Source organism: Ovis aries, chromosome 25 (genome assembly GCF_016772045.2).
Source record: "Ovis aries strain OAR_USU_Benz2616 breed Rambouillet chromosome 25, ARS-UI_Ramb_v3.0, whole genome shotgun sequence".
NCBI lineage: Eukaryota > Metazoa > Chordata > Mammalia > Artiodactyla > Bovidae > Ovis > Ovis aries.
The window spans coordinates 24,037,430-24,055,497 of record NC_056078.1 but is presented as its reverse complement, the minus strand read 5'-3'; the positions used below and the strand labels follow the sequence as shown (position 1 = coordinate 24,055,497).

The following is an 18,068-nucleotide window of genomic DNA, read 5'->3' as shown; positions in this document are numbered from 1 at the left end:
AATCCCTGGGTCCATGTTGCTGCAAATGGCATTATTTAATTCTTTTTTATGGCTGAGCAGTATTCTGATGTACCACATCTTCTTTGTCTGTTCCTCTGTCGATGGACGTTTAGTTTGGGATTAGCAGATGCAAAGTGTTATGTATACAATGGATTAACAGTAAGGTCCTATTGACTAGCACAGGGAACTATATTTTATATCCTGTGATAAACCATAATGGAAAAGAGTATGAAAAAAATATATATATATGTATAACTGAATCATTTTGCTGTACAGTGGAAATTAGCACAACATTATGAATCAATTATCCCTTAATAAAATACAATTTTAAAAATCTTCCTATAAAAAACTTTATTTTAAACTTCCTATCTTATATTTGAGACACTGTCAGTTCAGTTCAGTCGCTCAGTCGTGTCCGACTCTTTGCGACCCCATGAACCTCAGCACACCAGGCCTCCCTGTCCATCACCAGCTCCTAGAGTCCACCCAAACCCATGTCCATTGAGTCAGTGATGCCATCCAACCATCTCATCCTCTGTCATCCCATTCTCCTCCTGCCCTCAATCTTTCCCAGCATCAGGGTCTTTTTAAATGAGTCAGCTCTTCGCATCAGGTGGCCAAAGATACCTAATGCACCAAAGGTACCAAATGAGACACTCTAGATAGCTGTGTTTTCCTTAGGTTGTTTAAAAACTTTAAAAACTTATCAAATGAACCAAAATTGAAAGAAATATCCCAAAATGTTAACAGTGGTTATTATTCTGGTATAGTGGGATACATGAATGTTGCTCTTTCCTTTTTATGTTTTTGAATCTGAAAGTTTTACTTACATGTAATGGAAAAGATATATAATAAATTTTACTTAATTCTTAGAAAACACTCATCCATTTTTTCCCCCACAGAATTATTAAGGCTAAGAAATCAGATGGCATTCTCTTTGTTTCACCGTATTAACAAATCTACTGGAGAGGAAAAGACAAAGCTTGCTCCTTTGCCACAAATAATTGAGGAACAGCAAACCTGTAAATACTGTTCACAGATGGGCAACTGTGCTCTCTATAGCAGGTAAATACTATCTTCTGAAAGTATTAATTCCAGTTAAGTAAGCGCTCAACTCAGAATGATTTAACATATTTGGCTGGTCCGACATTGATGACTTCATTTTGGTTATTTAAAACAAAGGGAATAGGAAAGAGAAAAAAGCATAGTTAGTTCATATTATATAACAAGCCTATTTCTTTGGAGAAAAATAGAATGCTTTTAAAACTTTTTCCAAAAGTGGATATTTTAATCTTGCTGCATACAGTTCCTAGGGAAATGAAATAATTGTAGAACTTATAGAATATAGTTAAAGATGTAGTATAGGCATTGTGAATGTAACTTTTCTTAAATGCTATTTCAAGAAATCTTCCATTTTTTAGTTGATGTTTTAATTTCAAACCTTTTGTAGTTCAAAACTGGGAAATTGGTTTTTCTAGACAATGTAATCCAGTAGCTCTGACTTGATATAATCCAGTAGATCGGTCTTGTTTATACTTGTCTATTTTTCTACATATGGCAAGTTTATTAGCTGTCTTATGAGCAGTTATATGTATTTATACCTTCATTGAGCTTCCATGGTGGCTCAGACAGTAAAGAATCTGTCTGCAGTGCAGGAGACCCAGGTTTGAACCCTGGGTCAGGAAGATCCCCTGGAGAAGGGAATGCCTACCCACTCCAGTGTTCTTACCTGGAGAATCCCAGGGACAGAGGAACTTGGCGGGCTGCAAGTCCATGGGGTCACAAACAGTTGGACACAACTAAGTGATTAATACATATACATACTATCATAGGCCAGTGAGAGTCTTGGAGGACGCAAGAAAGTGGTTAGATGCAAATTAAGACTAGGAAACAAGATCAAATCAGGACCAAACTTCTAATTCAGCCTAAAAATTCATATAAAGGACTTTTAAAAGTACAGTTGACCCTTAAACAATGCTGAAGTTGGGGGCGCCAATCCTCTCTGCAGTCAAAAATCTGAGTATATCTCATAGTTGGCCCTCCACATACAACTGCGTGGTGAGCTCAGGTTGAATACAAGGTTTGTCCACATTCTTGTATTTAGCCAGTCTTGGATCGTGTGGTGCTATTTACTATTGGAAAAAAATCCATGTGTAAGTGGACCCATAGAGTTCAATTCATGTTGTTCAAGAGCCAACTGTATTGTATCAAAAGATGTCTTAATGGCAAAAACCATGAACTTGGGAAATTTGGGGCTGTAATACAGGCACAGTTTTTTGAACCCTTGTTTTACTCTCCATGTTTTCTATGCTATCCTACAGCATACTTGCCCCTGAAATGACTTTTTTAAAAAAGTAGGTGCTGTGGTTGTAAAGTATGATGGTTGTCACATATGTGTACTTATTTTAGAAATACCTCATTTCATAGCCAGTGAAATGTTTTATGTGCATCTCTGACTTGGAGCTTTATCTTTAGGGCGGTTGAACAACAGATGGAAGACAGTTCAGTCCCCACCAGCATGTGGCCCAAAATAAAAGAAGAAACCCAGCATCTCAAGCTTACACACTTAGAGTATTTTAGCCTTTGGTGTCTAATGTTAACCCTGGAGTCTCAATCAAAGGATAATAAAAGAAACTACCAACATGTATGGTTAATGCCTGCTTCAGAAATGTAAGTGGTCCATTTAATACAGTAAAACTTTAGTAATTTGGATTAGCCAGTGGGATGAGATTTGTAATTCATGACAAACACAGGTTACAGACCATGTTAAAGGCATGAAGTTTCATATATTCATGCCAACTCCAGATGGCTGTCAATGAATTTTTTTCTAAGGAGAGAACCATTGTTATTTTTAATAGATTAAATATACCTCAAGAAATCTTATTTTAAAAATTATTAGTAAAGTTACATCCTTTTTCATCAGTGAAAAGAGTAAAATACTTGAATATAGCAAGGTGAATTTTAGCATATTGGCACAGTAGAAATTAATGAAGTTTTACTGAATATTTTAAACACTAGAGTATTTTAAAAGTTTTTTAGTAAGTTTTCATAGAGATTCAAATTCTCTAAAGTATGTCAGTATTGTATTTTGTGAGGTCTTTTTTTTTTACAAGTTACTTATAAAGTTAAAATTTTGTGCATTTTGCATAGTGTTTTTCTTTAGTAATATTTAGTTGTTTTTGACCCATTCTTTTCTTTCCAGAGTGAATCTTGATAATGTGACTTGAGACCTAAGAACGTTATTTCTTTAATACTAGACTTTAACACAAGGTGCCATCAGAGTGAAGAAAGTTTAAGTCATTTTCTATAGACTACATAATACATAAGTATAGTAAATATGCCAAGTGTGTGCACCAGCAGGCTTCTGAAATGTAATATAATAGTAGTGCCCAAGAGACTGTAAATGCTTATTTCTGAGACACACTGGAATTGTTAATGTGCTTGCCTTTGTTTTAATAACAATAATTATAAATTCTCTTGTAAATACTAAAGAAATATTTTACTGCTTCCTTCACTTCAGGTTCAGAGTTAGATTATTATGATTTGTCTTCTGTAGCGTTAACGTGTATCAGAACAGGAGGTGGGGGTGTCAGTCAAGAATCAAAGTGCTGATAAGCATGTTGTTCAGAAATCCCACCTGGCGGTACAGTGAGGGGGATTCTTCCCCCCTCAAAAAAAGGGGGGAGCTCTCTAGCACCTGCTTAGAGATCTGGTGATGAGAGGTTTTTGGTTTTTTTTGCCTCGCCACGTGGCTTGTAAGGTCTTAGTTCCCTAACCAAGGATCAAACGCATACTCACGGCAGCGGGAGTGTGAGCATTAACCACTGGACCACCAGGGCAGTCCCGAGAGGTTATTATTTTTTAAATAAATTTTTATTTATTTATTTGGCAGCACATGAGACCTTCTGTCTTCATTGTGGCATGAGGAATCTTTCATTGCGGCATATAGGATCTAGTGCCCTGACCAGGGATTGAACCCAGGTCCCCTGCCTTGGGAGCTTGAAGTCTTTGCCATTGCACCACCAGGGAAGTCCCCCGAGAGAGTATTTTAAAATTAATTTCTCTTTTTCTTTCTCTTTCATAGGGAGGAGAGTGGCAGCTGCATTGGGAGCCTGATTAGAACAGAACATGTAAAGACAGTTTGTGATGGACAGTATTTACATAATTTCCAGCGTAAAAGTGGAGCCATACCTATCACAAATCTAATGGCAGGTGACAGAATTATTTTAAGTGGAGAAGAGAGAACATTGTTTGCCTTGTCTAGGGGATACGTGAAGGAGATTAACTCAACAACAGTAACCTGTTCGTTAGACAGGTGATGAAATGTTCCCTTTTCGGGGGGGAGGGTAAAGCTTTATCGATAAGTAAACATATACCATACAGTTCATACATTTAAAGTATACAATTCAGTGGTGGTTAGTATATTCACCAACCTATGCAGTCAGCACCAAAATCCATTTTAGAGCATTTTCATTGCCCCTGAAAGACTCCCTGTACCCTGTAATCACTCCCCCAGCCCTAGGCAACCACCAGTTCCCTTTCTATATTTATAGATTTGCCTTTTCTGATTCATACACTTGTGTGGCCTTTTGTGACTGGCTTTTTTTACTTAACATACTGTTTCTGAGGTTCATCTTCATGTAGTAGATTGTACCAGTGCTTCATGCCTTTAAAAAAAATTTTAGATAAAATTCACATATCATAAAATTAACCATTAACCATTTTAAACATACAGTTCAGTGTGTGCATGTTAAGTCACTTCAGTCGTGTCCAACTCTGTAGCCCTATGGATGTAGCATGCCAGGCCCCTCTAACCATGATGATTCTCCAAGCAAGAATACTGGAGTGAGTTGCCATGGCCTCCTCCAGGGGATCTTCCTAACCCAGGGATTGAACCTGAGTCTCTTATGTCTCCTACATTGGCAGGCAGGTTCTTTACCACTAGTGCCACCTGGGGAGCCTATATGTTAATTGGCATTTAGCAGTTATCCAACTGCTAAAGTTTTGTTTAGTACATTATGTTCCATAGTAGTAATGTGGACATGTGTGTGTGGGTGTGTGCTCAGTTGCTAAGTTGTGTCCGACTCTTTGTGACCCCAGGGACTGTAGCCCACTAGGCTCCTGTCCATGGGATTTTCCATGTAAGAATTCTGAAGGAGGTTGCCATTTCCTTCTCCAGGGTAGCTTCTCAGCCCAGGGACTGAACTCACATCTCCTGCATTGGCAGGTGGATTCTTTACCACTGAGCCACCTGGGAAGCACAATACGGATGGAATCTTACCTAAATAATTCTCACAACCACGTGTGCAGCAGGCAGGACAGATGTCCTGTGTTGGCTGTAACGCTTATTTCTCCTCCTTAGCCCTCTGGGAGCTCACCATTTTGTTCAAATTGCTTTTTTCCATTTATTAGTTTATCAGTTCAGTCACTCAGTCGTGTCTGACTCTGCAACCCCATGAATTGCAGCACGCCAGGCCTCCTTGTCCATCACCAACTCCCGGAGTTCACTCAAACTCACGTCCATTGAGTCTGTGATGCCATCCAGCCATCTCATCCTCTGTCATCCCCTTCTCCTGCCCCTAATCCCTCCCAGCATCAGAGTTTTTTCCAATGAGTCACTCTTTGCATGAGGTGGCCAAAGTACTAGAGTTTCAGCTTTAGCATCATTCCTTCCAAAGAACACCCAGGACTGATCTCCTTTAGAATGGACTGGTTGGATTTTCTTATAGTCCAAGGGACTCTCAAGAGTCTTATCCAACACCACAGTTCAAAAGCATCAATTCTTCAGCGCTCAACTTTCTTCACAGTCCAACTCTCACATCCATACATGACCACTGGAAAAACCATAGCCTTGACTAGATGGACCTTTGTTGGCAAAGTAATGTCTCTGCTTTTTAATATGCTATCTAGGTTGGTCATAACTTTCCTTCCAAGGAGTAAGCATCTTTAATTTCATGGCTGCAATCACCATTTTCCATTTATAGTTGTGATATAAAGTGTAAATTAAAACAAAGTAAATTAATTTAAAGAAAAATATTAAGTAAATAGTAGAATAGTTGGTATGAAAATTTGTGGTAGAAGCTAATATCCATGTTCGTTAATATCCGTATTCCCCTCTTCCTGGACCCCCAGCCTTCCTTGCATTTAAGTGCAGGCATGAGTCACATTTCTCAGTGGGTGGAGATCAGTAATTGGGATCCAGAGGGTAACTGCAGTGGAAATTTCCAGGCTTGCTTTCCAGTAATCAGTAATCCTGGTTAAGCAGTAACTAGCCCTAGCCCAGGTTTCATGATATTGGTGTATAAGCCGTGATATTTCTGCTGTTTCTTAGGAGTCCCTTCAGTCCGTCCTGTGAAGTATTTATTTAGTACCTAACGTGTTAGATATTTTGCAAGTTCTTGAAGAATTTGTAGTCTTGTGGGTAACAAATAAATATATCTTTCAGTCTAATATGACAAGTGTTTGAATTAATGGGAAACAGAGGAGAGGCATTTAACCCAGTTTTAGGAGGCTCGGGGAAGGCGAGTGAAAAGGGTTGTTCTAGATCTTCATCCTGTGGTGGAATGTTAGCTCTGTGAAGCAGCGTGGGAGGCGTATACCAGACAGAGGGCACGGGGTGTGGAAAGGCCTGATGGTGTGAGGTGGGGTGTTCTGGAAAGTGTAGGTAGTAACTGCTTTCTGCAATGTAAAAGATAAAGGAGTTATTGGAGAGGTCCCGTCATAGAAGGGTTTATGTACCATGTTAAGTGAACAAAAGAATGATAATCAGATTTGCAGTTTTTCTGTGAATGCACTGTGGAGAATAGAGTTAATCAGTGGAGGCAAAACTGAAAGCAGAGGAACCAGGCTTAGTGGCCTGCTAAGTGGCCTGCTATAGGAACCTGCTATAGTGGCCCAGGCTTGAGGTGATTGGGAGCAAGGTAGTTTTGACGGAGAAGGTGGAATGCCTTTGAGAAGTATTTGGAAAGTAAAATTGTCTGACACTGAGATCCTGATTGGATCTGCAGGGTGGGAGAGGGAAGGATCAAGACAGTCATGTTAAAAAAAAAAAAAGACAGTCATGTAGATGCAAGAGCCATTACCTGAGGTCAGGTCCCCAGGAGGAGGAGAAGGCTTCAGCAGGGATAAAAAGCTGTCCCGTTTTGCAAACTTTCACTGCCTGAGTTTTAACTTAGTGGAAAGATCTTGCTGCTTGCTGGACATTCAAAGCTGAAGCTTGCGTGAGAAATGGGGTAAGAGAGGAATGTTAGGTCAGGCCTGGTGATGTAGATTTGGGATTCAGACTCAGGTGGAGCCATGGTACCAGTAGGGAAATGACAAGAAAGAACAGTACAGAGGAGCATGGAAGGGACCTTGGAAGGGACCTTGGGAACATCGCAGGTCAGCCTGATAGCGGAGCGGGAGAAGCCTTTGGGAAAGAGACATGTATTGCAGGCCTGAGGAGGCAGGGGCCATGTGCTCAGGATCCTGCTGGGGGTGGTGAGCCCAGGTTGGAGTTCAAGGAAGGCCAAGTGAGTTGTCAGCAGATGTTGTAGGTTTCGGATTATTAACTGCCCTTTTTTTTTTTTTTTTTTAATTTATTTGGCTGCTCCAGGTCTTAGATGCAGCATGCGAGAGTTTTAGTTGTGGCATATGAAGTCTTAGTTGTGGCATGTAGGATCTAGTTCTCTGACCAGGGAGTGAACCTGAGCCCCCTACAGTGGGAGCTCAGAGTCCCAGCCACCGCCTTTTGCCTTGCCCTATTCTGTTTGCTCACCAATCCAGGGCCTTATCCTGCCTTTGGTTGGCAAGTATGTGTTAGGGGCTGGTAGCCATTTTCATAGTTATTCTGGCCCATTTACTTTTTACTTCTTTTATTTTTGGTTGCACTGGGGTCTTCATTGCTGTGCATGGACTTTTGTGGTTGCAGAGAGTGGGGGCTACTCCCTAGCTGGACTGTGTGTGCTTCTCATTGTGGTGGCTTCTCTTGTTTTGGGGCACAGGTGCTAGGTGCAAAGGCTTCAGTAGTTGCAGCTCCCAGGCTCTACAAGTGAACCCTAGAGCACAGTAGTTGTGGTGCATGGGCTTATTTGTTCTGCAGCACGTGGAATCTTCCCAGACCAGGGATCAAACCCATGTCCCTCGCACTGGCAGGAAGATTCTTATCTGCTGTATCAAAAGACAGTAACACATTTCTTATACCGACCCACTGACTATGTTAAATGAAAAATATTCACATACATATGTTTTGCTGTTTCAGGAACTTGTCAGGACTCCCAGAGTCAACTTTGTTCAGATTGGACCAGGAAGAAAAAAATTGTGATATAGATACCCCATTAGGAAATCTTTCTAAACTGATGGAAAATACTCATGCCAGGTTTGTAACGATAAATGAATCTGAACATTACTCCAGTTTCCTGAGGAATATTATAAAAAGCATTTTTTGTGTTGTTGCTTTTCAGCCAAAAACTTCGAGATTTAATCATTGACTTTCGTGAACCACAGTTTATATCCTACCTCAGTTCTGTTCTTCCACATGATGCAAAGGACACAGTTGCCTGCATTCTGAAAGGTATGTTATAATCAGCATGCCTGTGTCCATTAATTTTTCTTGGTTCTATTTTTAATTTAATCTGTATTATAGTCTAGTGTCTTAATGATTCATTAAACTTCTAATTACGGTTTTTAGACAGCCTCTCTCTGGAAGTAGTTTACATGTGATTTTTAATGTCACCATGATATTTGCTTACTTTGAGAAGACTATTGAAGAACAGGCTAGAACACAGGCTGCTTTTCTTATAGTTAAGTTGCTCATTGAAAATTCAACGCTCTTATCCCTATTATTTTTAAATTTAAATGTAGGTTTGAATAAGCCTCAGAGGCAAGCCATGAAAAAGGTACTTCTTTCAAAAGACTACACCCTCATCGTGGGTATGCCGGGAACAGGGAAAACAACTACAATATGTACTCTCGTAAGAATTACTACTCTTTTGCTTAGAAGCTGGGTATTTAAATCCGTTTTCTTTTCAGTTCAGAGAACGTGATACTGGTTATCAAACGGGCTGAATTTCAAATCAAAATGTCTTTGTTTCAAACTAAGAATGACATGAGAAATAGAAAAACTAAATTACCGATAGTTGTAATCATCTTGTGTATACCTTGCATTTAAGATTGTCTAAAATCTCTGTTTTTCTTCGCTTTAAAAAATGACAAGTTGTGCGAGGAGGTTTAAATAGATTCTTAAAAAAAAAAAAAATTTATATATTTGGCTGCACCAGAAGTTAGTTGCAGCCTTCGGGATCATTAGCTGTGGCATGTGGGACCTAGTTCTCTGACCAGGGACCAAACTCGGGCCCCCTGCATCTGGAGCACAGAATCTTAGCCACTGGACCACCAGGGAAGTCCCTGATACAGATTCTTATTGAATTTTTTTTTTCATGTCAATAAATTTCTGAGCAGTCTTAGAATAATGATGATGATGGCACCACATATTTACTGATTGATACTTTGTGCCAGGCACTAGTCAAAGTTTATATGTACTCAATTTTATCGTGATATAATTAATATATTGGTAACATAGCATTGATAGCATAATAATGCCATGTTAACTTTCATAAGACATTTTGGCTTTATAATTTTTTAAAAAGTTACTTTGGGGAATTCCTTGGTAGTCCATTGGTTAGGACTCTTTCACTGCTTTCACTGCCAAGGTCCCAGGTTCGATCCCTGATGGGGGAACTGAGATATCTCAAGCTGTGCAGTCAAAAAAAGAAAATCAAAGGAAATAAAAAGTTACTTGGCTTGGCTCTTAGATATGCTTCCTGTTAAGTTTTCTAATTCTTTTGGAAAATATAAATGTTAAAAATTATCAGGAGCTTAAAGTAATGCTCTTTTCCATTCTTTTGTTTATTAATAGGTAAGAATTCTCTATGCCTGTGGTTTTAGTGTTTTGTTGACCAGCTATACACACTCTGCTGTTGACAATATTCTTTTGAAGTTAGCAAAGTTTAAAATTGGATTTTTGCGCTTGGGCCAGATTCAGAAGGTACATCCAGATATCCAAAAATTTACAGAGGAGGAAATTTGCAGATCAAAGTCCATTAAATCTTTAGCTCTTTTAGAAGAACTCTACAATAGTCAAGTAAGTACAATTATTGTATAATCATACTAACAATAATTTTTGCTGTCAGAATGAGGAGAGAAATGGCACTTTGAGAAATTCAATTGCATTGAGTGAATTTGCAGGTTCATTTATATAAACCATAGGACCAGTTTATGAGTTTATAGTTTGCTCTTTGCTTCTGAACTGAAACAAGTTTCTGGTCTATTTTTCAGGGCTCCCATCTTCTAGTTTAAAATATCCTGGTAAAGAAAAACTCTGTTTCTCTCTATTCACACTTCTGACACTAACTATGTAGAGTTAGTGCAGGCTCCACAGGTTAAGGGCTCAGACCCACAAGACTGTCCCCTACTTCAGTTCTGAATTGCAAGTTCAGATCTCTTGTGCCCATTTTGGGAATTCCTATGTCTTCCTCCTTGGGTTCCATCATTTGCTTGAATGACTCACAGAATGCAAGAAAGTCATCTTATTAGCGTGAACTCAGGCATGGTTAAAAGGGGGTTATGAATCTGCTCTTTGGAACTCTGAGGAGATCTAAGAGGCTGAAGCTTTTATCCTACAAATAAGAAATGAGGGACCTAGAAAGGCTTTTGTGCCCAGGAGGGCCCCATAAAGTCCTGCTTCGTTTCACATATCATATGTGATCTTCTGGGATTGGAATTTTTCACTTAGAATGTTCCATATGTCTGAAATCTGGGATATGTGAGGCAAAAAGAAAACCCAGGGAACAAATTACTGTGCTTTTCCTCATGTCCCAAGGTCTCTAGCTGATTTATCTTTTCTCCACCTTTCAGAGGCTTTAAAGTTTTATATATAATGTCTAGGGGTTTTAGTTGTACTTTGTGATAGGGAAAAGTACTCCATCTTCCCAGAAGTGAAGTCCTAGTTCACATTAAAAAAAAAAAATTCATTAACTTACTGCCTCTTGAAATGTTCAGATTTCCATTTCGATAGATCCAAACTTGAGCATTGTTATTGTGTCTGGAAAATAAACTTGATTTTTTAAAATTTATAGAAAAAAATTAAAAATGTTTACACATTGTAAGTGTTTCTAAATTAAAAAACATTGGGGATTTCTGTTTGGGGGGACAAAGAGCTCTTTTTTGATCTTTTAATTTCAAACATGGGGAAAACAAGGTTTATTTCTTGGACATATTAAAGAACTGATCTATTTTTTTTCTTTGTGTTTAGCTTATAGTTGCAACAACATGTATGGGAATAAACCATCCCATATTTTCTCGTAAAACTTTTGATTTTTGTATAGTGGATGAAGCCTCTCAAATTAGCCAGCCTGTTTGCCTAGGGCCACTTTTTTTTTCACGGAGATTTGTGTTGGTGGGGGACCATCAGCAGCTTCCTCCCCTGGTGCTAAACCGTGAAGCAAGGTAAGCAGACATTAAGGTTTCAATTTTAAACTAGATACTTATTTAAAGGATGATTTCAGTAGACTGATAATCCTGAATTTGATTCATTGACAGAGCTCTTGGCATGAGTGAAAGCTTATTCAAGAGGCTGGAGCAGAATAAGAATGCAGTTGTACAGTTAACTGTGCAATACAGAATGAACAGGTATTTGTAACAGTGTCAGCTATGAGTGATTTTCATATTTGTGTTCATCACCAAACTAAAATTATTTTTGTAATTCCCTTAGTAAAATTATGTCCTTAAGTAATAAACTGACATACGAAGGAAAGCTGGAGTGTGGATCAGATAAAGTGGCCAACGCAGTGATAAACCTACCTAACTTTAAAGATGTAAAGCTGGAACTGGAGTTTTATGCTGATTATTCAGAAAATCCTTGGCTGGTTGGAGCATTCGAGCCAAACAATCCTGTCTGTTTTCTTAATACACACAAGGTAAAACACACACACACACACACACACACACAAACTAACATTTCCTTCGTTCTTCTCCGTTTGCCCTATTTAAATTCCTCAGTTTCAGAAGCGATTGCTTCATTACAGCTTATCAGTTAAAACTAGTGTGCTTCTTATGCTTTCACACAAAAGAATCTTTTCTTTCTACAGATTCACTTATCTTTGGGAGGAGGTTTATTCTGATGATTGATAGATGTCAAATTGTTTTGAAGTAGGAAAGCTAGAAAGTGAATGCAAGTATATAATTACATTTCCTAGAAAAGTAATTGGCATTGATACTGTCAAAAGTTTGGGTTTACAAATGGACAGAAGGTAAGACAAACTGATGTTCTTTTCAAGACCTTTTTTAAAAAAATAGACTTTATGTTCTAGAGTGGTTTTAGGCCCACAGCAAAACTGAGCTAAAAGTACAGAGGTTTCCCATGCGTCTCCTGCTCCCACACATGCACCTAAAGACCTCTTTACAAATTTATCACTAAAAAATCTGCACAAGGACTTTAAATGACTTGATTCTTATTTCTAGGAACTAAGAATAAAGTTTTGACTCTGTGTTCCTACAGTTTGTTTTCTATACTGCTTCTCATTATTGATTTGGAAATCTTTACATAAGTTCAACTAAAAATATAGTCATCAATTTGATCTATGCATATCATTCTTAATATAATTATATATTTTGTTATTAAGATGGGTGGAGTCAGCAGTTGTTAAAAATAGGGCCTTACCATTCATGTACCATGCTGGAATTTTCATTGTCGTGGACATTGCTCTAGTGTTTCAGAATGAAGAATCAATACTGAGGAGCAGGCAGGCTCTGGAAAATTTATTCAGATAAACTGATCTCATAAATAACTGCTTTTATATTTTTATGTAATTAAAATTTTCATTTTATTTTTTATGGAGGTGTAGTTGATAATGACTGTTTTTATAAACCACAACTCTAATCTGTTAGTTAGAAGTTATAATTATTAACCTCACCAGTGATTGTTCAGATTCTTTATTTTTGCTACTTGCATTTCCTGTCTCTTGGCCTCAGGATTCCAAATAAGTTATATTAAAATTAATCAAGGTGATGTAGGGGTGACGTAAGAGCAAAATAATCCTTTAAAATTTTTACTAGGGGTGGTAGAACCTGGGGAACTTTATGGCTCTATTATTTGTATAAAGAGTAACAAGAAAATGGAAAGAACACAGATATTGGAGCCAGATCTAAGTTGAATCTTAGTGCCACGGTGTATTGTAAGGCTTGGGCAGGTTACTTATCTCTTCTGGCCTTTGATGCCTATAAAACGGGGGATAACACAGTAATGTATGTGAAGCTCAGTGTATGGTTGACTTTCGTAGAGATTTTAGTATGAACGTTATGTAGCATGTTTACGATGGGTTTCCTTCTAAAAGTGACTCCAGTTCTTTTACATTCAATTTTAAGAGGAAGATATTTTTCATCTGTGTCCATATCTGGCAGTACTGTCTCTGTGGCCACTTGTGTACTGACAGTACTCTTTACTTCAGAGATTGTTTCACAAGCAGGATGCATATTTTTCTGTTTAGGTTCCAGCACCAGAACAAGTTGAAAAGGGAGGTGTCAGTAATATAATGGAAGCCAAACTCGTTGTTTTCCTGACCTCAGTTTTTATTAAGGTAACTTAGAATTGAATTTTGAGGGCAAATTAATATTAAGGTGCAGGGTAATAGAATGTTAGAACTTAAGGAACTTTAGATTTAGCATTAACTTCTGTTAAGAGGACTGAAGCTTGAATGTTTTTATTTTGACAACATTTATCTAAGATAGTAATTACTGTATCTAATACAATAATGGCATTTTGGGTTTCCACTTAGGATAACTTTCTGTAACATCAGATAATTCTGATTGTGTCCATTTAGTACAGAAGTCAGTATGATTGGAGACTAGAAACTTCAGTGAGAAGGGAGAGCAGAAAGTAAAATTTATTTCTTTGTACTGTTTTGGTATGGCATCACTGCTCTGGTGGCATACAAACCATTATATTGCCACGAACTTCTAAAAATTCAGGGAGAGGTGTTTGTGGAAATCATTGCCTCTCAGGAAATGTAGATGTAGCCTTAGAGTAATTCAATAATTTATTTCCTCCTTGTAGGAACTTGTGTTATACATAGGAACATGTATTATAAACATCAGTTGTCACATTATGTAAACATTTTATTTAATAAATTTAGTAAAGCTTAAATAACAAAAGTCAGGATTTTTTTCATTTTAAATTGTGTTCTTTTCTGTTTAAAACAGGCTGGTTGTAAACCCTCTGATATTGGTATCATTGCACCATACAGGCAGCAGTTAAAGGTCATCAACGACTTATTGGCACATTCTTCCGTTGGGATGGTTGAAGTTAATACAGTTGACAGGTACCAAGGAAGAGACAAAAGTATCATTATAGTATCTTTTGTTAGAAGCAATGAAGATGGAACTGTGAGTTAACTTTATTTTCTGCTTTGCTTTCTGATTTTTATTTTCTATTTGTTTGGGACATTATTTACCTCTCTTCTTTAAAATTATGTTAGAAAACCACATAGCTTAAAATTTGCCATCATAACTGTCTTTAAGTGTACAATTCACAGGTATGAAGTATATTCACAGTGTGTGCAGCTAACCTCCAGAACTTTTTCATTTTGTAAAACAAATTCTATATCCAGGAATAACCACTCCTTTATTCCCTCTCTCTTCATTTCCTGCCAACCACTTTCTGTCTCTGTGAATTTGACAGAACTTTATGAATTCATGAATTTTCCACATAAGTGGAATCATACAGTATTTGTCCTTTTATAAGTGGCTTATTTCACTTGTCATAATGTCTCAAGGTTCATCCATGTAACAGAATGTAGCATGTAACAGAATTTTCTTTTAAAGGCTGATTATTATTCCATTGCCTGTATATACCGCATTTTGTTTATCAGTTCATCCATTAGTGGACATTTGGGTTGCTTCCAACCTTTTGGCTATTATGTTTGGAGCATTTTAAACATATAAACTTTTCCTAGCTTACTTTCAAATTTGTAGATAATTCCAGGCTGTTTTTTTTTTTTTTTTTTTGCGTTTTTATCTCTCCTTGACTTATTTTTCTTGACTTTGTGATACCTGCATATAGTTTTTAAAATACACAGAGTAAGAAGTCTCCCTTCTTCCCTGTTACTCTTCTACTCAGTTCTTATCCTCACATGTTTGGTTTTTTGGATTGTTTGTTTTTGCTAACCTTCTAGAATTTCTTTAAGCATATGTAAGCACATGAATCAGTATTTATGTTTCCCTTCTTTGTGCACAAAAGTTAATATATATACTATTCTGGACTTTGCCTTTTCCACTTAATAATATAGCTTGGAGATCTTTACATGTCATTACACAGAAAGAGATTTCATTCTTCTCTTAAAGGTGCAAAGTTTTCCACTGTATATATGGAACATGGTATATTTAACCACTCCTTTGAGTCTTATATGAGTTTTTATTACATTTAAAAACAATACTACACTAAGTGGAGACGACTTCAGTTCTTTATGATATGTATTTAATGTTTGAAAATTTTACTTGTTTTTATTTTTTTGCTGCACTGTAGGGCATGTGGGCTCTTAGTCCCCTGACCAGGGATTGAACCTGCACCCCCTGCATTGGAAGTGCAGAGTCTTAACCACTGGATTGCCACGGAAGTCCCTAAAATTTATTTTTTAATATGTTTAAAGTTTTAAAACATTTTCATTATACATATTTAATCATTTAAAATTATGGCAAAGATATCGTTGTTGTTGTTTAGTCGCTAAGTCGTGTCTAACTCTTTTTGGATCCTCTGGACTATAGCCCACCAGGCTCTTCTGTCCATGGGATTTCCCAGGCAAGAATACCGGAGTGGGTTGCCATTTCCTTCTCCAGGGGATCTTCCTAACCTAGGGATCAAACTCATATCTCCTGCACTGGCAGGCAGATTCTTTACCATTGAGCCACTCGGGAAGCCCCATGGATATCACACCCACAATAAAATACTTGAGGTTGGCATCATGGGCAAGTTTTTTTTCGCAACTGTCTGCACTTTGAATGTGTTGGATCTTTTTTGGAATATGTTTTTGAAAGTAGGAAGATGGCTCAATAAAAACTGTTCTTTTTCAGAAAAACCTCAAATAAGAAAACTCAAAGAATGAAAATTATCTTTCTTTCAGCTTGGTGAACTGTTGAAAGATTGGCGACGTCTTAACGTTGCTATAACCAGAGCCAAACATAAGCTGATTCTCCTGGGATGCGTGCCCTCACTAAGCCGCTATCCTCCCTTGGGGAAGCTACTTAATCATCTAAACTCAGAAAAATTGATATCCTTTTTGTTCTGTATACGGTCACGTTTGATTGTGCTATGTGAGTGCTTTATGTGTTTGTACCAATTAAAACTCTGTCTTGTGTTTCCCATGGCGTATTTCAAAAGACCTGATTCTACAAAGGAGAGAGAATTCACAGGAACTAGTTTTAAGCAAAATGTGATATAATGAAGGTGATGGAGAAGAATAGTTTGTGAAATGAGAGAGGGGAAACAAAGGGACTTGATTTCTCACCCCAGGAACAGAGTGCATGTTTCCTAGAACACATCTAGGAAAACTGGTATCCCGTCAGGTTCCTCTCACCTCGATAACCTTAAAAATATATACATCTAGGACAAAGTATTATGTTTAAAAATGGAGATTATTTCTTATCATGTTGTAGATAATTTTAAAAAATAGATCATCTCTTTAAAAAATTATATGAAGGTCTCACACTAAGGTAAATCATATTGCTTAAGTACATTATTTTCCATAGAATGTCACAAAAATACAAGCTTTCTAGTAGCCTTGTTAAGATTACAGAATGTTAAATAATAATGTCACATGTTTTAATGTAGTTCCACATTGTACTAAATATATCTTCCTTAATTTATTTTATATCATTGATCTTCCATCAGGAGAACATGAAAGCCTTTGTCATCTATTGAGTGATTTTCAAAGAAAATAAAGCACTGTTTTCCTTGCTTTTTTCATACCATGATGATCTCCTCTAACTATTGCCTATTATTTATCATTTGGATATGCTATAAAATCAGTGACTGGTTACACTGTGATGATAACTTTTATCCCACGGGTAAGAAATTATGTAAATATATATACTCATTTAGAGTTCCAGTTTTTGGTCTTATTTATTTTTTTTGTATAACCTTGTTAAACATAACCATACAACATTTAACATAGAATTTATTTTTTCAGTACAGGTATACCCAAAACTAAAAGTCTAAATTTATAGGTATTATAAATGTGTCTCTGTAAGACGTAGAGTTTGATACACTTCTACCAGCTTTTAAAGATAGGTTAACTTTTCAATCTGAGGTTTAAACTTTTAAGTTTAAATTTTCAAGATTAATTTGATCTTGTAGATTTTTATCTTGTTTTGTTTATTTGAAAGACTAGGTAAGAAAATGGATTTGTTTTTGTCATTTAAGCACAATCTTGTGATAATGAAAAGTATGATTCTCTTCTGTATTTTGAGGTCCCTGATCCAAAGGCCATTTTGCTGTTTTTTTCCTGACTTTTGCTTTCTGGTATCAGAGATGTTTTAAAAAACTTTATGCTTAGTGTTTTAAATTATTACTTATAAATTTATTATTTCTAATTAATTTTCCTTACTCTCCTAGTTAGTTCCCCTTCCTCTCCCACTTTTTATTTTCAGTTTTTAGTGTTTTAGAGTAGATTTTGATATTAAAGAAAATAATTCTTATTATTCTTTTGGGAAAAAATTTTGCTGAATTGATGACAAATAAAAAAGGTGTATCCCTATTTTCACCTATTCATGTTCATATGCCCCTGTTTTGGGGCATTACTCAATTTTCCTTTTTTGTATGAAGATGTTTTATAAAACAGAATTATCTCAAGGTGCTTGGTTATTTATATGGTGACCAATTTTAACGTTAGTGTATCCAACTTTGGGGGAGGATCTCTCATTTCTCTCAAAGTTTTTTTTTTTTTTTTAATGAAAAGTACATTAAAAACTGTTGCCTCTACCACACGTTTTTTAAAAAATTATAACGATGTTTTTATTAAATAAATTTTTTTTTACTCTAA

The 18,068-nt window shown here is 36.9% G+C and overlaps 1 protein-coding gene across 5 annotated transcripts in view; it reads left to right on the top strand.

The window, feature by feature from the left end:
- DNA2 (DNA replication helicase/nuclease 2) overlaps positions 1-18,068 on the top strand; it is a 38,159-nt gene extending 20,091 nt beyond the window's left edge. Inside the window, exons 8-21 of one of the 5 annotated variants that reach the window (XM_060406838.1) lie at positions 903-1,065; positions 2,476-2,670; positions 4,085-4,315; positions 8,240-8,356; positions 8,442-8,551; positions 8,842-8,951; positions 9,896-10,120; positions 11,291-11,484; positions 11,578-11,667; positions 11,750-11,954; positions 13,524-13,613; positions 14,236-14,418; positions 16,152-16,300; positions 16,902-18,068. In XM_060406838.1, the coding sequence (XP_060262821.1) occupies positions 903-1,065; positions 2,476-2,670; positions 4,085-4,315; positions 8,240-8,356; positions 8,442-8,551; positions 8,842-8,951; positions 9,896-10,120; positions 11,291-11,484; positions 11,578-11,667; positions 11,750-11,954; positions 13,524-13,613; positions 14,236-14,418; positions 16,152-16,300; positions 16,902-16,968 (2,129 nt within the window). In that variant the 3' untranslated portion in view covers positions 16,969-18,068. Of the gene's footprint in view, positions 1-902; positions 1,066-2,475; positions 2,671-4,084; positions 4,316-8,239; positions 8,357-8,441; positions 8,552-8,841; positions 8,952-9,895; positions 10,121-11,290; positions 11,485-11,577; positions 11,668-11,749; positions 11,955-13,523; positions 13,614-14,235; positions 14,419-16,151 lie in introns of all 5 variants that reach the window. The other 4 variants (XR_006058031.2, XM_060406837.1, XM_015104395.4 and 1 more) reach the window with 4 other exon arrangements.